This window comes from Accipiter gentilis, chromosome 19 (assembly GCF_929443795.1).
Source record: "Accipiter gentilis chromosome 19, bAccGen1.1, whole genome shotgun sequence".
Classification (NCBI taxonomy): domain Eukaryota; kingdom Metazoa; phylum Chordata; class Aves; order Accipitriformes; family Accipitridae; genus Astur; species Astur gentilis.
The window spans coordinates 3,724,949-3,750,414 of NC_064898.1; the positions used below are offsets into that span (position 1 = coordinate 3,724,949).

Below are 25,466 nucleotides of genomic sequence, written 5' to 3' on the forward strand. Positions count from 1 at the left end.
TCTTTTGTTTCTACGTATTATTCGCACAAAGATACTAAAAGGAGAAATGGCTCCATTTGAAAAATGCTCGTACTAGAATTAAGGTATTTTAATATTTGTGGAGACTGTTGAACATGTCAAAACCAAACTCAAAATGAAGCAGAACTTTTGGAAAAGACCTCAAAAATATTTCTAATACAAGACAAAAAATGAAGCACCTGCCAGAAGTGCAAGCACACGCACACCAGCCACCTACGCACACACTGAAGAGGGGGAGGGCAACAACAAAACTATGATGTTATTCTATAATACAAATTTGCAAGAAGGCATAACATATGTTGGCATATCTGAGTTCAAGTAGCATTCTTACCTGAAGTTCCTGGGTAGCAGATATAACAGATAGAAAAACAAATAGAAAGAATCTATGTAAAATTACTGTATTAAAGACATCATACACAAACATTTGCCTACAATTGTAACTAACATTATCACAGAAACTTCAACTCTTCAGCCTATCTTTTAAGTTTGAAAATAACCATTACTCGCTTTCTGTTTGAAAATAACCATTACTCGCTTTCTCCAACCTTTCTCCTCATTGGAAAAAACCTAAAATTCAGATGTACATGAGTTCACACCTGAGGGGTCTGTTACCCACACCTGAGGGGTCTGTTACCTTAAAAGTATTTTACTACTGTAATTCAACTAGGGAGAAAACTGATTATTTCTTCGTGTATGCATGTTCTTCTCAGGGCTAAGAGCAATGCCTGAGAGAATTCATGTTAAAATCGAGTCCAGATTATGACAAGACAATTTATGAAACTGTTAGGTTTGCTGAACATCTGCACCTTAAATTTCAAAAGAGCTAACAATTTCTGAACTTCTAAATACCAACAAAATTGTTAGACTTGTTTGACAATGGATATTCATTTTTGGCCTTTCTCACCCAAAGAGAAAGAAATACTCCAAGTTTGATATAAGCAAGATTAAAGGGTGTAGCCCCCCAAAATTCAGCAGTTCTTCAACTTTTTCCCTTCATCAGCCTCAGCTCAAGGTGAGCTGACAGGCTTTACCTGTCAAGACTTGATCCGGGCCCTCAGGGTTCTGTTTAGCTCCTGCACAAAATGATGAAATCACGGACACCTAAGCAGAGTGGAAGGCACATCTCTCGAAGCACTAGTGATTTCATCAGCAGTTGCCGGAGTTAACAACAGCCCGAAGGCCTGAATTCATGTTTTGGAGGGTTACTCATGAACCAACAGATTGGAACAGTTTCATTTTATGGGGTTTTAATCAGCAAATATATTTTTGTTAACAATTTAGGCCTTTAAAAATTGTATTTAAAATAAATTCACTTCAGAGTAAATTCACTGACAAGGTACTAGAACAGAGGCTTTATCTTCCAGTAACAGTTTTGCAGTGTTTCCTAAAGTAGATTCAGAAAGGAAGGGTGTGGTAGCCTCTTACTGTTATGCTACTGAAATAAACACTAAGTGAACATTATAAATAATCTGAACTCAAAACTAAGTTTATAGTTACACAGTTAAAGTTTTATGTTACAAGAGCATAGTGTTTAGTACAAAGAATATCAAACTGTTTTAATAAAAAAGCTGTTTCAGAGAAAAAATACCGTACCTCCCCATCTTCCAGCTCAACATCTAGGAAATCAAAGTCCCTAAAGACTCTGAATTGTTGTTCACTGTTTGAATCATCCATGTTCTCCTGCTCCCTTGTTCCGTCTTCTGAAGACACCAAGCTCGTCTGGTGCTCAATCAGATCCAAATCACCACAGGAAGAAAAAATTACCTACAAGTCAAAGGATTTCTCTTGTAACAAACTGTTCCCTCTGGTTGTTTCTTCCTAAAAGCTGTAATTGGTTATTCGGAAGACTGTATTTCCAGTACACACCTAATTCCTTCACTGAGTATTTTTAGAACACTCTTTATTATTTATGTTGGACAGGTGCCTTCAGATTAAACTTGTACAAAGAAACAACTTCATACTGCAGGAACACGTCCAAGAATATTACAGCTACCGCCTAACGGCTGCAGATTGATGTTGCCTGGATGTTTGCATACAATTATAGGAACAAAATTCAGAGAACTTAGCAAAGAAAATACTGTCAAGGGATGAGATAGTAACTTTATAAAAAAATCTCTAGTTAAAAATGACATTCAAAAATATGTCAAGATTAGAAAACACAACAACCTGTAATTTTTCCTTTCCTACTAAAAATAATTATATCTGCAATGTAGTTGCAAAAATGCAACGGTCCCTGTGTTGCAGAAATGAAGGACCTGTTCATCATAACACAAGTGACATACAACGTATTTGAAAACATTCAATGATCTTCCTTTCTCTGTAGAAAATATTTAATAACTATTTTAAGAGCTTCCTAACCTGGATGACCTATTGCCCATCTCCTGGCACCATAATAAAAAAAATATTAATTTTTAAAGAATAACATCAGAACTACTATCTAATGGCAAAATAAGACACACACACCCCCAGTTTCGTTTCTGTAATTTAATTTTTTACTTTATAAAGGCCCTAGATTGGTAATACTAGAGGTCATTACTCTCTACCCACCGAGATGGCATAAGTAAAACCTATAGCATCACAGATCTCTCACAGCAAAACCGTATGTAGCTCTGTAAGTAAATCGCCTTTAAGTGAGAGGGCCATTCACTCACTGGTCTATATGCTGAGAAATGCAGCGTGGGCCAGTACAAATGACAATGATAGTAATGTGACATGAAACTATGCAAATCAGGTCAGCAACTCTGGAAAACAAAGTTCTCCAAATTTAAAGTTTAGGACACAATGAAACAAAGAAACGGTCAATACAAGGCTACTTACTGAAGGGTTTTTACTCAGCCCGACTTCCTGACCACACAGAGAAAGAACATGCACCAGTTTTTCCTTTGTCCTTTTCTAGAAAACAAGACGTTTCTCAAGTGAGCATTTTTTTAACCACATTCTCCCGGTGGCTAGAAACATACATTAACAATCTTTAATTAGGAGGAACCAACCAAAGAATTAGTCATTAAGTGCTCAAAGGGTTGCTTTCAGAGCAACTATGCATACAAGGAAACAAAGAGAACTGTTAATGATTTTGGTGTTTAATATTTTTAAATTAGTCTATTAATTCTATTGAGCATAATAAGGAAACACTGGATCGTGTGCATCACTTCAAAAGGACAGTTCAGAAGCTTAAAATTAAGCACATGCATAATTCGTTTTTATGGAATTGGGCCTCAGTCACTGTTATATAATCTAGGATATTAAAAAAAGGAGCAATAAATACATTTATTCTGCAGGGGTTTATTTTAACTGGCAAAATCAATGAGCTAATCAAACATCACTTTTAGGAAAATTGTTCCAAGGACTTCTTTTCACCTGATTTCCCAAGAAAACAACCCTTAGAAAGTTGTACATGCTGTCTCTCTGCTCTCCTTGCTAATATCGGAACTCACCTGTCATTCTTCGCTACATCTGACCTAGACTTAGAGTCTTAAAGAGATGCAGTCTCTGCAGGTTGAAAGGAGAACACAAGACAGACCTAACTCAGCCCATTTCTGAGTCCCAGGCAGACACGGAGCACACACAGTCAGATGCCGCGCTGCTGCTGCTGCCGCCCCAGCCAGCCAGGAGCACTGCGCAGGGCACGGAGGACAAGCCTCTACGAACCAAAGCGTGTGTTACTTCAGCTGCTCCCACTGCAATTTGTTAATGAGTAGTGGGCTACTTAAAAGGAGTTTACCTGAGAGTACTGGGGTCTCTTCCAGCTCACAGGAACAAGGACATTGGAGTTAGATCCCGATGAGGTTGAAGAAGTGCTTCGAGTGACAGCCATTGCCCTGGGTTTACCATCTCGTCCAGAAGAACTTTGCAGCTCATCGTACCGTCTCCCAATAATTGGAGTCTTAAACAGAGAGTAATTATTCACTAGTACTCTGCTCCAGGATGAACTTACAATGGGCCATATTACTTCAGTTGCAGGAAAAGATTACTCTGAAGATCATATACAGGGGTAGAACAAGGAATGCACCAAATTTCATGACACTTGGTATGTATGTTATCTTCCACTGTGAACGTCTGAGTAACAACTGCCATGCTTACTAGCTAGTGCTTATGTTCATGAATAGCTAATACTCAAAGCGACTGTCAGACTGGTTTCTAACATCAGAACCAGCAAAAAACCCAGAAAGCGTACGAAATTTATTTCAAATCCGCATTTCTTGCACATGTTTTTTAATGTCTTTTTTCCTAAGAATGTTGAACACTCTGGCCCTGTTCCAACAAACATTAAAATGTTTTCTTGGATTGATGATAGGATGCTCAACATTTTCTAGAACTATACCTACATGAAACAGCAAGAAGAAACTCTTTACACAAATAGTATAAGGTGCCTTTTTATGTTCATATTTCCTTTTAACCTCACAGTCTCACTATTATTTATATGAAAGAGACTATAATGCTGCAAGCAGCCCTGCAGGTTCGTAACTATAAATAGAATGAGTTGCCCATTAAAGTCAATAGGCCCATTCAGTTCTACAAAGTTAAAAGGTGTACAGGTTTTGCAGTATAAAGACTGCTGTAAAAGAGGTCAGTCAGAACTCAGGCAGTACTCCCTTAAAGGACATACTTCTGTGTTTAATAGTTACAGAGAACATTGGCAGCCAAGTCTAAATGCTTGGAGGGGGGTTTTATACATATAGTATACTTATATATTACAGTTGGCATAACTGCAACACAGCTTTTCCACCAGATAATTTTAAATACAGCTAATAATTCCTTCACAAAAAAAATCTAGTAAAAATTCAGAAAGAGCCCTCCAGCATGGGTCATTAAATATGTCATGGTGAATCGAAAAGAATTTAAGAGACTTTCTTTCCTAACTTCTCAGCTTTCTTAAGGAGCTGCAACATATGTTTTAGGATTATCAAATAATAGAATTAGGTGTTAAGTAGCAGAATTACAAACAGTACCTCTGAAATATCAAAATGAAACTCTAAGGTCTTCCCTGGTAGCTCCTTGGAGGCACTGTTCCACACTCGATGTATTTCCATTTTTGAAAGATCGCTGTGTTGATAGGAGGGTAAAACTAAACTGGCAGAACGAGAAACTACCAACTTCAGGATATTCAAGGCTTCTCTCCAGTGAATGCTCTAAAAATAGGTATATTTAATCACCAAACAGAGTCACACACATTTAAGATTATTTACATTTTACAGTCATACTTTTTGCCACATAATAAAAATGTAGAATTGGAATATCACTATGCTTTCTCTCTGTTGGCCAGTGACAAGGTATGTACCTGCAGAATAATTTCAACAGCAGAGACCAAGACTTGCCAAGGTGTCGTTGTTAGGGAACTGGCCTGCAACCTGGGGGACCTAAGTGCAAGGCCAACTTGGCAAAGGGTTTAAAATCTCCTACCCGAATGCCTTAATCAGTATGAATAAATATAAGGGCCATTGCAAAATCCCCATTTAACAAAGAAGTGACTTGACACAGGCTTTTTACAGCCGTGAATTCCTAGTAGAAATATGTATTTTCCACTTGCCAAGAATTAGGTGCAGAAGTCTCTGAAGAGAAGTGCTTATGCCACATCTCCCTCGTGCTAGTAATTAAAAAGAGTGATCAGTCAGGCTCTGCCTGGTATTACGCTTGCTCCCAATGTAGTGTAGCTGTAGCCTTAACCCTTCCCACCCAGTGAATGCACAGCTGGGCACCTTATCTGGGGATGCGCAGTCTATGAGGCATCGGGATGTTTACAAACTAGATACCACACTGGACAGTCACAGCCCTCACTCCTAATCTAGTCTTACATTCTTATAAAGAAAATCAACTTATGATAGTAAATACTGCTAAGTTCCTGTGTTGATATAAAGAAGATAGGATATTTACCTGTACGTATTTTTCAATGGTTTTTAGCACTTCCATGTTAAACTGTTTGACAGGAATAGCTGACAGGTCCATATAACTAAGAAGACTGTAGATCATCTGTAGGAGGGACTGCTGCATACTAGGAAGGCCCTTTTCTAGTAGCTGTTAAAAAAAAAAAGAAAATAAATAAATTTTGAGACATTTCTTCTTATGGAAAAAGCCACTAGTTTCATGAATACCACTTGTACTGTTAATCTCTCTTCACTCACTGATTTTGCAATGCCATTTTATAATCATTTTACAAGTGATGATGATACAAGTGCGAAATAAAAAGGACCTTTGAGTTGGGAGCCAAATGCTAGCCTGTTTTGATAATGGAACATACATTTTATATACGCCTGCCCTAACTTATCCAGAAAACACATTCAGTAGTTGAGTAAACTGGTAGGTAAAATTTACACTGTAATTGGGGAAGCACATCCAATAAAAACAAGGGAGTATCTTTTCATGTCTACCTTTGCTGAAAGTCAGTGAGAAAAAAAGAAAACATGCTGAAGAAACAAAACTACTACTATTCAGACATCAATATATATTTATTCAAATATACTTCACTGCCAGTGCTCACTGGCTGTAACTGCCAAGGAAATGTTTTCTGTTAAGGAGGAGATGGAGTCCCTGGGCTCTCTTACTGTAGAGGCTAATACAAAGAAGGGCTTGATCGAAATCCCGGAATTTTGGAACACCTGAGTGTAGATCCCAGAATACCACAATGAACCTTGGAAATGCAACTGCGCTCATATACATACATGACAGTAATTCAGGAGGCATAGAGACAGCCATGCTACGTTTGCACATGTGTGTGAAATATCTCAGCTGAAAATTTCCTGGAAGGTAGCACATTCTTTCATCCCTGACTGGTACTGTCCCACCCCACAAATTTCAGTGGGAATCAAATGTTATCGCTGGAGGTTACTATCAAGACTAGACTCTATCCTCCCATTCAGGCTGACAAAAAAGTTCTTCTAACATTGGCTACTAGAGATATTAGGATCTAGAAAACAATTACTTATAAAAACTCTATGCTGCCTCATGTCTTCCATCAGAGAAAAATTTCAACTGTTGTCCAAGTGGAGTGCAATAATTTATGAGATGCCCTTGCCAGCCTGAATGACAAGGCTTCTCTTTTTATTAAATGAGAACACTTCATGCCAGCCAAAATGGAATGATCAGGTAGGACACACACCTATCCTATCCTGCTAAATATCTTCTGATTTCTTTCATCAGTAAAAGTGAGTACTAATTAGTGACTCATAAAACAAAGGAGGCAAATTGCATTAACAGCACAACTGATGGAACTCACTATGCGTTATCTATTCCTCTACAAAAAGACAGCAAGAATTTTTTCATTAAAGGTACTATGAGGTAACCTGCTTCAGCCCATGGATACCTTTACTGAGAGATAAAATGTGCTTAGCTTCTTCAAAACAGGGTTATAGACTTTTTCTTGCCTTCCATTAGGATCTTGCAGTGGAAGGTTTGATTCCTTCCTTGTAAATAGTTTGTATGATCCAGCACATGGGCCGGTATACAATTTCAGTACAGGAATAAAAGATTAGAAGAAACTATCTGGATGAGAGAAAGCAATTTTTCATTCTCTGACAGAAGCTACTGCATCAGATAATCACTTTTGTGATAGGAAAAAGAATTCTTGGCAAATAATGGGAATTTTGTCTCTACTTCTGGTTAGAAAGCTGTTCTAGGAACTTTATCTCTGAAAACTTATAATTTCCATTCCAGTTTATATAAATTTGTTGTCAGCAGAATCCTTTGACTTAAAATAGTTCTAGGCCCTTAAACTCTAAACATTTGTGGACTGTGCCGGTTTTCACTTGTTCAGATGAGTATATGCGGTAGTTGATAGTCCAATTGTGTACTTAAATACATTGTGAATTTGTAACAAGAAGGAGTATTTCAGTTTAAAAAAACAACAGCAACTTCAAAATGCATTTAGTACTGTAAGAATTCTTTTGCTGCCAGAAGTAACAAAAAATAGCAGCAAGGTGGAGTTGTGGTAACACATCATTTGGATCAGTGAATTCCAGGACAAAATGTTTCCACTGTATTTGTAAGAAGAAATTGTAACTGTTCTCAGGTTTTGGGGTTTTTCTGACTCTGGTCCATATGAACTGTTCTGAAGAATTCTGCATTCCTCTCTTGTTAGTGTGTGGTAACTATCTGGGTCTTATCTGGCTTTAAGGATCCACATTCCGTTCGCAATGTTTGTCCCCTTCCTGAAGCAGCAACAAACCTAGAACTAGGTGGAGAGCCCAGCCATCTCCTTCAAGGGCTGCCTGGGCTGGCTGCTGCTGGTTGATGCAGCTGCTGGGGTGCTACCGCAGGAGATGGTTCCCTTTGCCCCTCCAAATCTGGCAGCAGGTGAGAAGAGAGACTCAGCTCTCAGGCTATGTTGGTCAGTCAAACAAATGTTTTCGGTGTCCACTGAGGAAATCAAGAAGGCATTTCACGAGCCATGTCTGATAAATGAGCTGTTACTGGGATAGTGCCTGATCTAGGACATGCTTCCCCTTGCAACAGAGGTGTTTTAATCTCTAGCGATTCCTTGGTTTTTAACAGGTTATGAATGCTCATGCTTCTATCACAAGCAATCCTCTATCTAACAGGGAGGAGGAAGGAGGAAACATCCACTGTGAGCACATTACTATGCACTATGTGGTTTCTTGTCCCTTCTTCTTTATTAATAGCATTAGCTATTTAAGCCCAAGCATGACCCTGGACTCAATGAATCACTAGTTTAACATCCGAACCATGTAAGTTCAGATATGCTCCTCGAATGATTGTGCTCTCATGGTACAAGGTTGATTTTTAAAAATTCATATGCAAAAATCTAACATAAAATTGAAGTTAGCTTTCAGTAATGTGTTTGTATGCTGATTCTGGCAGTGGAGGTTCAGAGTTCTACTGCACTTTTAAATAATGATTTTTCCTCAACTGTAGACTGAGATCCCTAAGTATTTTTCTAGAAGAAATGATCATTTTTCATGGATGGAGCTCTAATATGTAAAACTGAGTAAGGAGCACTGCTTGTCACTGTAAGGTCTGGATAAGAACACAGTTGAAATGTCTTGTCTTATGCCAGGATCACACCCCTAGCTGACAAGCAATTACCTGCCATCAAATAGGTTAAATGCAAATTTTTGTCTGAATGGCAGTAATTGAAGCTTTTACCTTCTGCGGGGAGCTTTTGTTCTCACAGTCTTAACTTGTGGCAGAAAGTCCCTTTCTGAAGGTATACCTGTGTGTTTGGAGGGGTCACTGTTGCAACACAGATTTCTTTTGTTATTCCTAAACACTGCATGTCTCACAATTTCCCTTGGGCCCAAGCACTGGGGACTGAGCCAGGATTGTTAAAGCCCGAGGCTCTGTAACCAATGGCTGTAACATTCAACTGCGGATTGCCCAGTGGGGCTGTTAACCCTTTTGGCTTTACCTTTTGCCAGTATATCCCACAGCTGGTTTATAGGAGATGGGAGCACATTGTTTATCCTGGTCTGGGGATTAACTAAGAAGAAAAGTGGAAACATATTCTGAATGCTGGAAAAAAATCTTTTTCATGGCCATAGCAGGCCGAACAAGATGGTTTCTTGTCTCTTGCTCCTCCTGCAGACGGGCAGCTGCCCTATGCCCATACAAATATTCCCCAGACATGACTCAACAGGGTTGCAGTCAATGTAAATACAGAGAAAGGAAGTCGTGCTTAACTACTCTGTCATCCTGTGATGATGGTGCTATGTGAGAAATGTGACTTAATTACGGTCAAAAACCTGCCCGACTTGCTGTTAATATAGTAGCCTGGTGGCAATCTACAGCAAGGGGGAAGTGCAAAGAAAGAGTCTTCAGATGGACATCTAAATCAGCTCTTGAGGGGAGCAAGAGCATGTGCAATGGCCTCTGCGGAGATGCTGCAGCACTAGTAACTGTACATAGAGCACTGAAGGGAAAACAGAGGGGCAAACGCTTTCCTAAGGCTGGGAAAGCAAAGGAGAAAGAGTTTAAACCTCAATTTTTACAGCATTTGTTTATTAGGCATATAAGTTTCTGCTGTGAAGGAGACATTTGACTCTGGAGGATTCAGTCATGTTTGAAAAGCTGATGTTCTTCAGAGTCTTTCAGTTTGAAAATAGGCTGAAAAACCTCAAGGTCCTGTTTCAGTCTCCTACAGCAGACTCATGGCTTTCACCATCAGTTAAGATCTGATATGACTGTTTACTTAGAGACTCCATGTGCAAACAAGGTGAGGAATTGCAGCTTGAGGCAGCAGGGCCACGTTTGCTCTGAAGTCTTGAGTGAGTGTGGGAGCACAACCTGGCCTCTCAGGCTCCTGAAAATCTGTGGATAGCCAGTATCAGAGATGCCTGTGGAGTTTTTGTACATCCTTTGGCAGAGGGGAGAATGAATCTGCTGCAGAAAACAAAGCTGCTCTGAAGAAGCTAATGAATTTATGTCATGAATACAGAACTGTCTTCTCCCTGGATGACAGGGGAGAATGAAAGCATCTCACTACAGCAGGGAAGTGAAGGGATAAATCTGACAACTCTACAAGAAAATGTTGTCCTGATACTGATCTGACACAGGAGGCAGAAGATCAAGTGGCCTTACGCTAAAGAGCAGAACTGATTCCCAGCAACAACACTGCATCAGCGCTATAGTCCACGTGTGAGAAATACCAGGACTGAGAGATGAGCACAGGGGAAAACCTGGGCAGCAAGATGATCCCATTCAGAGTTAGAGGAATGCATACAAATTTGTAACAAGAACCAGATCCTTATACAGCAGATGATATCTTATTTATGCTGCTACACCCCTTCTGGAATTAGTCCTTCTCTTGTTTTCCTCAGTGGGATCTAAATAAATGTTGTCCAGTTTCTCCCTCTCTCAGTGGAAAATCTGACTGGCTGATGACTGAAGCTGCTTTAAGATGTATCAGCCCTGCAGACCTTTGCTGGCTTTTGGTTTAGTGTTCAATAGTGATATTTTATAGTAATTCCCTTTCTTTCTGCTAATTTCTTCTATTTATTCTTTATAAATAACAGCTACAGAGACTCCCAGTAACCTGCAGGCAGATTCAGCTCTTTGGGTTGTTAGGCAACAGAAGAGTTAAAACAGTAAAAAGTTTTTGGAAACTTACCTCAGCCAAATACGTAACCATACTCAAAGTAATATCAGCAAATGCCTCATGAAGGTAACGGCAAACCACATTTACCCAGGTAGCGCAGTCCCTTGTATAGCTGTGTGTTTTATAAAGGGTCATGACATGTGCAAGATTTGATAGCTTGGGGTTCTTCTCCTCCAAACAAACCTAATTAAATATAAATGTCAAAACACATTAAGAAGAAGGCAACTGCTTTTACAGGGTCTGAGGATGTACAAAACAGTAAAAAACTTTGATACCTGAGCAATCCTTTCGGCTATATCTTTACAAAACTGGTTTGGGCTGTCAAAATGCTGAATTAAATGGGGCAGGAGACACAAAACATTCAGTGGAAATCCTAGAAAAGGAAAATACAGAACAAAATGTATATTTTGGACAGCCAAAAAAAAAGAGCCACAGTGATCCTTGTATTTCATGGGAGGTCATGGTTTTGATATTACATTAGCTGTAAACTCACACAGACTCTGTCAAGTTGTTCACTCCACTGGCCATGCCACATTTATCTTAAAGTTGCCTTAATTTGAAAATTGAGATTATCATTAAGGCAACAGTACTGTTTTAAAGCATGAACCTATTTCTGCAAACACTACTGCACAAACAGGTATTTACAGGATGAAATATCTCACAAAAGTACGTATTTTATTCCTGTTAGAGAGTATGTTTATCTTTTCCACTTAACTGGATTACTGACAGTCTTAACCGGTGGCATTTTCATTATTGCTGCTAAAACACAAAAAGAAATTCAGTGAGTATTGATAAATGAACAACTGTTTTGGTCAGGCAGCCAGGCACAGCTTCCATTGTTTTATACTGTTCAAGTTAATAATGAATCGAAATTCTGATATAACTGGTCAGATGCGATTACTCAAATGGTTGTTTCTGAAGCTAGAAGATGGCTCCCGCACCAAGTGCCAGCCACTGTCATTAGTGTAAGGCCTCTGTCTGGAGCTGCAATTCAGCTTTTCTGCACCACGAACTACAGGCAGCGACTGTAACAGGGAGCTATAACAAAAGCTGCTCCAGTTCAAGTGGGAGTCAAGAAATTGTATCCGGACACAACCCGTTTTTTTGAAAAGAAGAACCTGATCTATGAAAATAACCTTCTAAGCATTCGTTCCCTCTTGTTCTACACAATTAAACAAGTTGCCTAAATTAGGAGTATAATTTCCCTAGGCTTCCTCTACACTTGGGGAAAAGAAAAGGTACCTCCAGATGGAACCATCACAGCCCAAGTGTGAATGGCCCAACCAAAGTCTGGAACGCAGGCACCACACAGGTGCTTAGAGATGGGCAGGCTGGTCACGGCATTCATGCCCTCACTCTGTGCCTGAGCTTGTCGTGACTTAGTTGTGAAGCCTGCACAGTTGTCTTAATATCTGTGTTTCTGACTGAAACAGGGGAGTAAAAATCTGGAACAATACAGAAACTCTCTTCAAGAAATATAATTAAGAAGTGGTCACAACCTCAGCTAAATAATTGGGAATTTCAAAATGTTACCTCATTTTCTTGTAACCCAGGCCTCCCTCCTCACTCACTAATGTGCTGTTGTAGTTTATCTAAAAAGTGTACAAGAGTTTTCGATATTTTTATTTCTACGGAAAACCCCATGAAGCACTAATTTAAAATAAAGTAATTTGAAATATTCTGAAAATAATTCAATGGAAAAACCAGCCCAAGTAGATTCTAGAAAATTTGACAGTGTCTCCTAGCATATATTTAGTTTGTCAGCCCTCAGAAATTTTAAATGCTGCTAAGCCCTAGAAATGAAATGCTAAATAATACATGACCACCCTTCTTCAAAATCTTATTGTGTAATAGATTCACTTTTCAGAAACATGTTATATTGCTATGAAATTTCCAAAAAGCTCACCCAGCTCAAAGCAAAAGTACAATAGGCTACATTAGAAGAGAAAGAAAAAGTGCCATTTTTGGTTTTGTTCAGATAGCCTAATGAGGTCTGTCACTGAATGTCAAAGCAACATGGTTTTACCTATAGCTTGAGAGGAATCCACCATGGATATTCGAGACACCGGTGTCAGCAAACTAAAAAGCTGTAGCGTGAGATCAGTGGTAGTGAGGGAGGTGAATCCTTTCAGGAGTAGCTGCTGAAGCCCTGAGAAGTCTGCCCACTTCAGCTGCCCTTGCAACTTCTCTAACTTCTCCCGGTTTTCAGCTTTATCTAGTGGCAAGTGAGCCAGAAGTTTATTCAGTAACCGCAATGCCATTAGATACTCAAACTCAAAATCTGATTCCATCAAAGCCACAGCCACCCAGAAGATGGTGGCCAGTAGGTTGGTTGGATTGTTAATATGGGATGGGTCAGTCAGACTGTCCTTTAGAGAAGATGAGCTTCTTGTTTTAGAGGACAGGCCTTGTTGGGTGCACGCCTGAATTCTGTCTAGTGTGGCACTGCGTGGTGGGTCCGAGGACTTGTCCACATCTCCAAACTTTTTGGGTACAGAGAAGCTCCTCTGGTGCCTGCTTCGTTCAGCAGTGGCCGTGTTACCACTTGCAGGATTGACATTCAGCTGTCCCGTGCTCTTTCGGTTTGCGGTCAGTTTGGTGCTTGACGTTAAATCTGGCGAAGATGAACTGAAACCAAAATATATACCATACATTGCAATGTGGGAATGCACAGCTGAAACTTGTACGTATTGATGCAAGTTAAGTATTTATCAAACTGTAATTAAGTATTTAAATAGGGAAAGTAAACCACCACACTGTCTATTGTAGCCTGTCTTTTTTTTCCAGAAGTTTCCACAGACATGACTGAAGTGAGGTTCACATGGCACTGCACCAAACCAGAGCAGGATAACCTACAGTCCAGACAGGTAAGAACGACATGGGTATAAGAGATGCAGAGCTGTGAAGTGACTTGTGGAAATGTCCATATAATGGGGCAGTGGCAGAATTGAAAAGAAATTTGGTCTTTAAAACACCCTCATCAATGGAGCAAAACCCGAACTTGGCACAGCTGGCAGGCAAAATGCACAATGGCTTACTGGCTAATATAATAACCGTGGGCAGAATATCTTAAGCAGAACCACAGATATGCCACATTATGCTCAGGAAACCTGTCACGTGGCTGCCTAGGTTCTTGGTAGTACAGGCCCTTCAGAAACCTTGCTGTCATTGCACCCTCCCCTGCCTGTATCCTAAGATCTCTTCAGGACGGTTTACAGAAAATGGAGGTGTTTCAATTTCAGTGACTGATGCCTCCTCATGGACTACTGTGTGATGATCCAGACAATCTCTATCAATTATCTGTACAGATGAACATGCTGCATTGATACATGCAAGGGAAATTTGTTCTGCAGAACTGCTAATTCCTGACTCTCTGGTCCCATTCCTACCTCATATTACTGTGAGTCCCTACTGTCTATAATATTTAAAGAGGATCTTATGGAATCAATAGTGTCAGGGTAAAGAATATTGCATCCCACTGCTTTCTGGAGTGTTGATTTTCTGCTCCATCTTGCTCTTTCCTGCAATGTGCACTGAAGAAAGGTAAATAGCTTTTAGTTTAGAAAGTAGGAGCTGTATTTCCCCACTGCTACTCTGTTACAAGGCAATACTTGTGTTCCGCCATTGCAGTATATAATACGTAGCACCCTGCCTACTAGCTTCAGAAATGATAGCCCTTGTATTTTTGTTCTGCATGTAAAGCTTGATAACTTAAGACATTTTTCAAAAATGTTTCTATTCTGTTGTTGCTATTAGGAGTCAGATGGACATTAACCTTCCTCAGTACTGTCAACAGCTGTGTTACGGAAAGAGTCTGCAATTTCTCTCCACGTACAAAGGTCTACTTTAAGGCCAAGTGTTTCACAAAGATGGTCTACACATCTGGCAAAATCCATGGGTTATGTACACATGGGACAAAATTCTCCCTAGTTTTATTAAGGAAAACAAACCATGATCATTTACTTCTTGGGGAATACTTCATCTGAGAATGACAGGTTGTATGAAACCAGTATTATAAAAAACATATTTCTTCCCAGATATGTTTTCAAGTATATGGTACAAAGGTGCAAAAAATACAATATTTTTAAAGGATGTTAAAGTAAGTTACAGCCAAGTGGCAGCAAGGCAGAATTTACAATGCATGGAAAAGTTCCATCGGTTGTATCAACATTATTTCAACTATTGCAAAATTTGGCTGAGACATGCTCTTAGTCTAGTTCTCTGAAGGTTACAAATGAGCTCAGTCTTATCAAAATTATTTTATGCTGTCAGACTGCAGAACTGAACACTTAATATCATCAGACATTGAAAAAAAAAAAGATATAGTTAGGAGAACAGGCTCTTACCGTGATAACACCGTCAAAAGATCACTGTTCTTCAAACAGTCAGACAGGTTATCCACAGCAGCTTCCAAAGTAAGGAGTGCCTCCATTACATACCCCTATCAATGCAACCATTTCAACAAAGACATTCAAAATAGTGAACATTTAAAAATCTTCAGTTCATAAAAAGAACAGGCACCTACTGAAAACCTATAATTTCTCCTGAAAAAGAACAACATTCCCATCAGTGCCACTGCCCTGAACATTAAAATGTCATGACAAATGTGTTTTATTTTCTGCCTCTCAGTGATCTATGAAGGCATGCAAGAGGGGCACATATCTCATCAGGGGACTGGTAACGGCATACAGAACCTCTGACTTGCAGGTCACTGATTTAAATTCTGCACAAGCAGTTGTGACAGAATATTACTGTCATCTTGTGGCAGTTTCATTACCTAAGTAAAATATGGAGGTGATGTCAGTCTATTTCTTATTAAGAGCTAGCAGTTCTCTTTATTAAGTCTTGAATCTTGCAATAAATAGTCTCTGATTGTACAATTTCAGTCTGGTTAGCTAAACCAAGTGAACATCATAGGTCACTAAGAGAGGACTGGATCAAATCAGGCCAGTCTAAGTTTTGTATTGTCATGGATGGTGTGGATTTCTTTATTCCAAAAGTTGTTAACGTTTGAGAAATGAGATGGTGTCCACTTCACGTTGTCAGATTACATCAGCAGATAGGATGATGGGTTCCTTAAGCACAAATTAATGATGTGAAAAGGGAAAAAATGGTCATCAGAAAGATTTCATTTTGAGTGACGTTTACTAGATGTTTTTCAGTTGTTCTCTTTAGAGCTATATAAGATTGTTAACAGCCTGACAAAGGCTTTGATAAGGTACATATGGATTCAGTAAACTCAGAGGTAACCTTTTCTAAGGCCACGTTCTACTTTGCATCACTTTACTCCAGAACAACTTGTTAAAACAGTCATTTTAAATTAAGTATACATTAAATCAACAGTACTACGAAGTATTATGTACATGCGCGTACCTGAATCTCATCTCCATGCTCTCCAATAACTTCCACCAATCTTGACAGGAGGTCAGATAATGCATGTGCAGAAAGGGGCTGCTTTAGGGCCCTGAATATCTGGAAAGAGCGACCTGCGTAATGTCTTGAAGAGCTTGAAAGAGCTGTTTGTAAAGCAACTTCACTCAGATGCTGCTCCAGATGAAAACCTAAGCAAAAGAATAGTATGTAAATTATTTTCTTTTAATGACAGACTTTACTGTGGGTCATAATCGGGCTGAACCAACTCTGTGGGGAGGATAAGCACTGTAGTGTATTCTGCAAACTGTGAGAAATGGAGATGCAGAAATGTCTGTGTTTGGGAGAATTTCCCACTGTTTACTTTTATTTGACACAGGTAAGAAAATAAACTGCAAACCCAAAATTCTGAGTCTGCAAATGTTTGTCAGCAAAACCTGAAATTATTAATGTGATTTAAATTTTTTTACAATTCCTGGACAAACTTTCAAGCTATCCACTATTTTTGCTGGCAGCAACACAGTAACTTCTGAACGCTCCCAAACCTAAAGCCAAGCTGAATTAGGAGTCTTTAGATTAGCTTCAGAAGGCTTTGGGTAAGATCTTAAATATAGCTACTGATGGTGCATTCTGCTTTGATCTTGGAAGATATTTAATTAGTGACTGTGTTGGTTTTCAAAATACAATCAGTACATTTCCTAAGCTCTAAAAACATAATAAATTAAAACTAAACTTTTATTGCCGGAAGAAATTTAACAAAGTACATTTACTTAGTAACTGTGATCTATTTTACCAACAGGACAGAGGAGCTTTTATCTGGTAGAATCAATCAAAAGGCTTTCTACCAACAGTTTCAAAGAAATGTTTGATTTAACATTCAGCCATAGTCCAATCTAACATGATTTTTTTAAAGCAATTCTTTCATATGTCATACATCCTTTTATCATTACACTTACATTTATGACATTTCATATGTCATAAATACAATATGTTGTGCTTCTGAATAAGCAGATCTACTAAGTCACAGGATAAATATTCAGTGTGACCTTGAGGGAATAGTTTTTACTTATGAAAGAAAAAAAATTTACTACCTGACTTGGAATCTTTAAATACAGATACAACATGACGCAGAAAATTAGTAAGCTGTTCAGCACTCTTGGTGTTCTGATTTTTCGGTGTGATATCTTCATGGCACCAAAGTGGACCAAATGCCCTTAAAGAAATACATAACAAAGTGCAAAATTTCTTTGAGTCATCTGAAATAAATGTAGTAAGTTAAAATATATAAGCTGTACATGCACTTAGTTATTTCCAGGGTCATAGTCTGGAAAACATGCAACTGAACAGAATTCTATGAGCAAAATACAAGTAAATAAATACTCCTACGCTGTATTTTACAAAACCTCTGTTTTAAAATATAACTTATACCATTTAGAGAACAGCATAAACAAATCCCTGTTTTTTAATTTAACATTGCACCTAGGATCTGCTGGCTGTAGTTGGTAGTTAATATTAGTTTCACCATGGCCTTTCCCTATGCCCTGTACACTTCCTACCTAATTTTATAATAATAAAACTGTCTTCTTCCATTAGTTCATTGTTGACTATAATACTATCAGTCAATTAAACATCTTTTATTCCTGTCAGGCAAGATTTTTTTCTGTTGGTCCTGATACTGTAGTGCTTTTAAGTACCTATCTACTTCTACAAGTATCAATAAAAGAGGAATGGGAGTCTGTAATTACTATGAAAGCTTGGTCATTTTCCTTTGAGTCTTTTAAGTTGCTACAGATAATTGTAGAGAAGACATGAAAGTATGCGTTTTGAGTACGAACGTATCCTCTGCTTATCTCTATTACCTGGTTGTCAGAAACTCAATTAATTTGTTTGCTTTCTCATCTGTTTCAGCAGCAGTGTCCATGTCCTCAACCTCTTGTGTAATCTGGGGGAGATTTCCACTGCTGCCTCCCAGACTGATACTGGAGGAGGTGGAGCTGGAGCTCAAGCCGGAGTCTGGCACCGGAGATGACTGGTATTCCCGCAGAAAGTCAAAGCCACCTGCCAGCCAAAAGGGAGGAGATAAAGATGGAATGCCCTGTTGGGCCAGCGTTACGGATGAGAGTGTCTGCCAAGCAGCTCTCTTCAGAGTCAGCAGCAGAAACCTTCTACTGGGAAACACAGGGAAAACCGACAGAACACAACAACCCTCAAATGCCAATGGTACTGTGTTTCTGAACATTCAGGATCAAATATAAAATGAAAAATATCAAAGTCAAGATTTTTTTTTTACTGCATGAGGGCTACAGTACTTGAAAACCAAATGTTTCAGGGCATCTTACATTCAGAAGTGTGACTTTTTGTAAAGTGAATTTTGAAGTTGGCTAAGTGCATGCAAAGTTCAGCTCACATCTCTGGGCTAGTTTGATGAGGAAAAAACCTCTGCGGGGTGGAATTTTTAGGACAATGATGTTGTCCTAATTTTACAGAGGTAATGGAAACCAAGACACAAACGTTTAAGGCTTCTGTTCAACACCTTTAGTAACTGTAAACACTGCACTACTCATACTAAATATTTTCAGCATTAAGATTAAACATCCGAGTAAGAGTTCTGCTAGATCAAAAGCTTGCCACACAACTTCAGAGCTGAAATTAGAAACTACGATCTGTTTTCTTATGTTAAGACTGCTAGTCATCTTAGGCGGTATCTACAACAGAAAAACTAGCCCTGTGAGAAGACTGGGAGCAGGAGGGGCCTCTTGACTGACAAAATCCACTGCAGGTCACGAGACTCTTAATTTAGTTGCCTGACATTATGTGGAAAGAACCAGAGCTGAAGTATTTTCAGTTAGGATTCTTTGCTATAGCTACTCACCCACACTCTCAATCTTTACACTAGCTGCTCAAAGGAGAGTCCAAATACAAAGTTTTGATAACTTCTTGGACTTAGGAGGCCCAAACACAGGGTACCAATTATGTTTTTGAGACACAGGAATGAAAACAGTTTTTCGTTTTGGCAGAAAAGCAGTAATATAATTTTAATGTAAGAATTTTATTCTCTATTAAATAATTCATGGACGTGCATTGGAAAAGAAACCTACACAACTCGAGACAGGAAATTCACGTGTGAGGTAATCTTGCACAGACGTTACTCAGAATGAAACCTCAAAGGCCAAACTAATTCATTAATCTGAAATACCTGTCCCTTCTTCTCATTACTTTAAAACAATTTTTTTGTGTCTCATAAAAGAATAATAATCAGTTATCAAGTAATATTCTTTATAAAGTCAAACTATTTATTCCTTTTGGTTGTATTTGTAAAGAACCACGGAAATGCCACTAATTCGACAATGTTTCCTTTTAATTTCTCATGGTATGGTGAAGTTCTTCACCCTCTCCCAGACAACGAATCCTACCTCCACGACTCTGCATTGGTTCTGTGATCCCTTCCATTCTCAACAGTATGCTTGCTTTTAGCAATATTACATAGTGTATCTGTGATATAAAGGAGGGTGCACATCATGTGAAATTTAACTTAATAAAGGAAAATCTGAGCCGCACATTTTTGCTGCTCTTCCTGTGTTGGAATTATTTATTCATTTCTTCTGAAGGTTGAGGAGTGATTGCCCTCATTTAAAGTAGTCCTGGCTCCCTGAGGGGGAAGTTAGGAAGTTATTAGCCGCATTAATGTTTTAAATTCTACATTATATATTTTGTCTTACATTAGATAGCTTTCTCACTATCATAAAATGTTACCTAATAATAATTTGGGTGCATCTCTAGGGTAGTTCACGTGGAATTAATATTAATGGGAACTGTTCATATTTGCCACTTTACCACTTCAATTTATCAAAACTGTTATATTTTAGGAAAGTAACCTTGACATCCTACTTTCAAAAACCTCACAGTATAATGCGATGTTCTTTTTTTCTTTTCTTTTATTACCTGTATAAAGATATTCAGGTAAGTATGCTGGTTGTACTGTCAGAGTCTTGATCTCATTCATCTCTCTGGTCTGAAGGAGCACTGATGCAATGGCTTGATAGTTGCTATTGCAAGATAATGCAATCAAAAGGTGAAGCAGTAACTTTTTACTGTGTTCAAAGACCTCAGGGCGGTAATGGTCAAGACCTACAAGAAAAGGTTACAGTAATCACTGAATATGAAGTAATAATAAACAAGTTCATATTCCAGAAATAGCAAAAATTTCAAGGCAGATCATGGCAACAGTGGAAATGAACAAAAGATGTAGCATTTCCAGACACAGTTTCTAGTTTTTTTACTTAAATATATGTGTGTATTTAGTTTCCAGACTAAGATCCCACACGGGAGGTACAAAACAATGTGTGGCAATACAACTTAATGCATTCTGTCTCACTGCAGTGTTAATTTGTCAGGGCGGGAAAACCTCTAAAGATAAGAAAGTCTTGGTGGTGGTTGCAATTACATTGCTTACCTCAGTATCTGGCTTTCTTGCACAGACATCAGTTTTACAACAAGTGCAAACTGTAAGAGGTAGATACTGATTTGTTAGGAAAGGAACTGATGGACAGAATCCCTTGCAGAAACTTCAGCCACCAGTGAGTAGCATGAGAAATTAGGCACTAGCTCAGGATGCAGAACTGAAACTGAAGGTCTAGCACTGAAAGACTCTGATCTGGTTAGTGCTACTGCTGTTTGTAAGATTTTAACACAACCTGAATAATTCACAAATTACAAATACAGAGGAAACATGTTTGTAAAATAAAATGCACTCTGTGGTAGTAATCTCTTTTCGATTCTCTTTTCAGTATCTTCCACGATATTTAAAAATATTTTCTTCTGTTTAGAGGCAGTTTTAGTGCTGAAAAATTGGAATTGTTTTCTTCTTCAGCTCCTCTCTTCTCAGGATATATTCCTCTTTAAAAAGCAGCTCCTTCGTTACTCGAAGTGGTAGGAGCCAACAGGTCTTTTCAAGTCAGGTGTTTTCTCATATACTCCAGTCACGCTGGTTCTCGTCTGGCCTGCAAAACTGAAGCTGCTCATACTGCCACAGTCTGAACAATGTGTCCTGCGGGCAGGTCTTTGGAGGTCCTGTGATCCCTGGTGTCACTCATCTTCCCATAGCCTTCTCCAAAAGAACCACAGCCAACCTGCCCACCTCTTCTTCAGCTTCTTCAGGTTTCTGCTCTTATTCTCTTTTCTCTGTTTCCTTCCACCTGCCAGGACATAATGAATCCATCCTACCCTGTTCTAACACACACTGAAAAGGATACAAGAAGTTCTTTCAATTGAAAATAAATTCTATATTGGCAGCACTTGTGACTGATATCCTGTTAAACCCTAGGGTTGTATGAAAGTATTGACACAGATATGCCAGCTATGAAATGAGAGGACAGTTCAGTCTTTGTGCTTGTCCAGTGCTGGGCCCTTCTTCAACTTGGAAGAGTTCCCGAGAGGGTAAACTTCTGTGATGTGGACACATTTCCATGGGAAAGAAGTCTAGCTGCTCAACTCATTTTGGTTGTAAAAGAGTTTTTAAACAGCACTGATTTTCATGCACTAGTGAGACAGGCAGGTTCACACCAGCAGTCTGCCTCTCTACTTCACCATCAGTACTACAAACCATTGCAAAATTCTTTCATTTTAGCATTTTCTCACTTCTTCCAATAAATGGAAGGATACAGGCTCTCCAGCTAGCCACCATACCAGCTTCCAGTTTCCTTTTCGGTCAGATGCATCTGCCTGCTCACATTCCAACAGGACAGAAATACTTCATTTTCAGTCACTTTCATACCATAGGCTACCATGTGTAGCATAACTTCCTTACACCTTCACAACAGAGCCCTACTACAAACATAGAAAAATTTTCCACAGGAGGTATAAAAACTCTAGAGAAACTGAACTTGAAGCCTGGAAGCTGTGATCTCATTTTAGTTACCACTAAACCAGTTACATTAGTTATCAGTTACATTTAGCTTTAATTTCACTTTTGAGAATTGAGAGTTCTTAACCAAGGGACTGTCTCAAATAGTATTCATGTATTTCTATTCATTTCTTATGAAAAACTGTAATGTGGAAACATTATTGCATTAACAAATCAGTAAAGATATTTTTATAATGGATTACTAATATCATGACTCTGTTTCTGCATATGATTATTTGCATGGCTCCCTGATGGCTCCTTAAAGCTGTCTTAACCAAAGTGGCCAGGCTGCTGCCTACTACTCCTGTCTTAAGTTATTCCTTTGCTCTTGTGAGAATTTCTAACTATAAGCACCAGTTTTCTCACGCTTGTTAAAAATCATACTAAAGATGTTGTTTGATCAGCCGATGGTTATTGATTTGAGTCATACACTTATCCAGTTCTCTTTCAGCTCCCTCTTACACTTAGAAAGTTCACAGCAATACAAAAAAGAAGTAAAAACTTGTTACGGGCAGCCACGAAAATAGATCTAACATTTAAGTGAAGAATATATGTTAAATGTCGTATTGAAACTGCTCCTCCCATCTGACACGGTCCTGGCTGTTATTCTTGTGTTTAACTAGAAGTTTCTTGAAATCAATGTACTAATATACAAAACTTGAATATTTGATGAGTGTGCATTTTCCAAAAAAACCTATTTCAACAAAAAATATCAAACAGAACAGTTGGTAACAGAGTAGCAGAAAAGGAGAATGAGGTAACTTCTTCAACTATATATGGAAGTATATCACATACATTCTACCACTGTGCTGTAACCTCCCACTTTAATCTTTTTTGCCTGCTAAACAACAGATTCTTCCCAGATTGCCAGGGAATAGACTTAGTGGTAACTATGGAGACTGAATGAGAAGTGGACTGCAATCGCTAGTTATAATAAATTTATTTCACAAGTGTCTGGCTGGGTTTATTTGTGAAAACTATTATTTATCAACCATGAAAGTTAGGGAATGGCTTTATAATGCTAAATACTCTTGTGTGCTAAAAAATTAGGTCATTCACTTTTCATAATGTTGTTATCAATTAATATGTATAGTATGATTGAAATAACCAGGGAGCTGTGCAGAGCCCCTATCAGTTAATATTTAAAATAGCAAAACAATAACTAGACACGATTTAGGGTTTAGGAACTAACTACTAGACAATGGGGCTTTATGTTTAGGTCAGAAAAGGAAATGGATTGTGGTCTGGTCAATAAACCTTGAAGAACCGCTTGGAACTGCCAAGATTAGGGAAGAAGTAGGTAAAAAGTAATTCCTATGGGGGGAGATCATGACCAATGACTCATTGACCCCCTACACAAATGTTACCACCTACTCAAAAGAAGACAACGAAGAAAGAAGACAGTCTGTGCACTAAATTACATGAGGGGCAAAGAAGAAAGAACCAATCATTAAGGAAAATAACTATGAATATGTATTAGTCAAGTGTGTAAATGTGAGGATTTTTGAGACAAGGGTGTGCTGTCTTGAGACAGGCACCCATTCATGTGCATCAATTAAATTAATTTGAAAATACCTCGACTCTGTGTGCTGTTGGCTTGCACACTGGGTAAAGGAACCTGTCTGTGGGACAAGAAAGTAGCAGGATAATGAAGGTATCACCCTTCAGTTGAACTGTGTTACAGTCAAGAACAGACAGCAGGGGGGGAAAAGCAGTGCCTCTATGCTCAGGGAAGACACCGATGATAAAGTATTCCATTAGCAGTGAAATTAATGAAGCTTGCTTTCCAGTGGTCTGTGTCCTACCTTCACTATCTCTGCTGTACAGTAATCTCGGCTCTCTGACATAGTATTTTTGCAAAGGCAGGAGACAGCACTGCTGTGTGTAGTCCAGGTCTAAGGCATGTGCTGACTGCCCAGCTGCCCATCACAAACCACACTGTACAAAGGCTGTTTCGTCTGCCTTTCTGACGGGTGGGGGGCTACAGGTTTTATAGAGATATTTTAGGAAGTCAATCATCTTTGAATTTCTACTCACCTCTCAAATTTGGGTGAAATTGGCCAAAATATTCAAAAGCTTCAAAGTTTTGAGACTAATTCACAGACTGTAATTGCCTCAGGCTTTTTTTTTTTTTTTAAGAAAATTGTAATTAAAAACTTGTAAGAAACATAACTCTACAGCTTCAGTGAAACTAAACTAAAAGGACAGAGTAGATTTATATTTTATTTCTTGCTCTGTTGGTCTTACCTAAAAAGAGAGCATGTAGCAACAAAGGGAGGTGAAGAGCCCAATCTTCTCTCACACTGTGATCCACTACCATCTCAGTCATGAAGATGACAGCAATATTGCACCTGGAAATTAAATTACAGTATCAGTCTGAAACCTCGTGGAGATGGGAAAACAGTAACATGATGGCTATTTCTGAAGAGATGAACCACCTCTGCATTTTCACATTTGTAGCATTTCTTCTCAGTATGATTAATGCTGAGGCACCTTAGTTACAGTATTAAGCAGGTAAGTACCCATTACTGAAAAGAACACTATTACTGTCAATACAAATTACATAAAGGAGGTATTTCAGAATATGCATAGCCTATTTAGAATAAAAGATCAAGGGGGAAAAAATGCTATGCATAACAGCCACGGAGGCTTGGGAAAGAGAAATTTTCCTTTTCTGTTTTAGTTGTTTCTTCAGGCTGATCCTTATCAAAGTGATGTCCTACATTGTAAATAGGCTTTCTGGTAGAAAGCCTTCATTGCATGTTGATTTTAGCACTGGAAATCAGCAGAAACTGAAGGTATGATTTTCAGATGTTCTGAGTGGTGGGACAGTTGGATTGGTTTTGGTCAACTAGTAAGAGGAAGCATCTCACTTGTTTGAAACGTCAGAATGAGAATCTGCTCACCTATGAAGTGGTCCCCGCGGTGTAATGGTTTCTGGGAGGTAGTCCACAAGTGGTGCCCAACATCCTCCATTGTAAGGCATGGGCAGGGGGTGTGGTTGTTTGGTTTCAACGATATTCAATAACCAGCTTGTATATGGAGAAACAGGATCATCTGTGTGGAAAAGCATTAAAACACAGTGCATAAAAAACAAGTCTGGTTATGTATTTGGAGAAATAATAAAACAGA

The 25,466-nt window shown here is 38.7% G+C and overlaps 1 protein-coding gene across 4 annotated transcripts in view; it reads right to left on the reverse strand.

The window, feature by feature from the left end:
• Positions 1-25,466, reverse strand: part of FRY (FRY microtubule binding protein) — a 252,456-nt gene that overhangs the window by 29,635 nt on the left and 197,355 nt on the right. For all 4 annotated transcript variants that reach the window (XM_049822900.1, XM_049822901.1, XM_049822899.1 and 1 more), the window contains 15 exons: positions 25,241-25,391; positions 24,582-24,685; positions 20,375-20,560; positions 18,292-18,490; positions 17,524-17,645; positions 16,436-16,623; positions 15,409-15,503; positions 13,089-13,690; positions 11,338-11,435; positions 11,075-11,245; positions 5,890-6,030; positions 4,968-5,147; positions 3,740-3,901; positions 2,836-2,910; positions 1,612-1,782 (listed from right to left, as the gene is read on the reverse strand). In XM_049822900.1, coding sequence (XP_049678857.1) covers positions 1,612-1,782; positions 2,836-2,910; positions 3,740-3,901; positions 4,968-5,147; positions 5,890-6,030; positions 11,075-11,245; positions 11,338-11,435; positions 13,089-13,690; positions 15,409-15,503; positions 16,436-16,623; positions 17,524-17,645; positions 18,292-18,490; positions 20,375-20,560; positions 24,582-24,685; positions 25,241-25,391 — 2,645 coding nt within the window. The remainder of the gene's footprint in view (positions 1-1,611; positions 1,783-2,835; positions 2,911-3,739; positions 3,902-4,967; positions 5,148-5,889; positions 6,031-11,074; positions 11,246-11,337; positions 11,436-13,088; positions 13,691-15,408; positions 15,504-16,435; positions 16,624-17,523; positions 17,646-18,291; positions 18,491-20,374; positions 20,561-24,581; positions 24,686-25,240; positions 25,392-25,466) is intronic.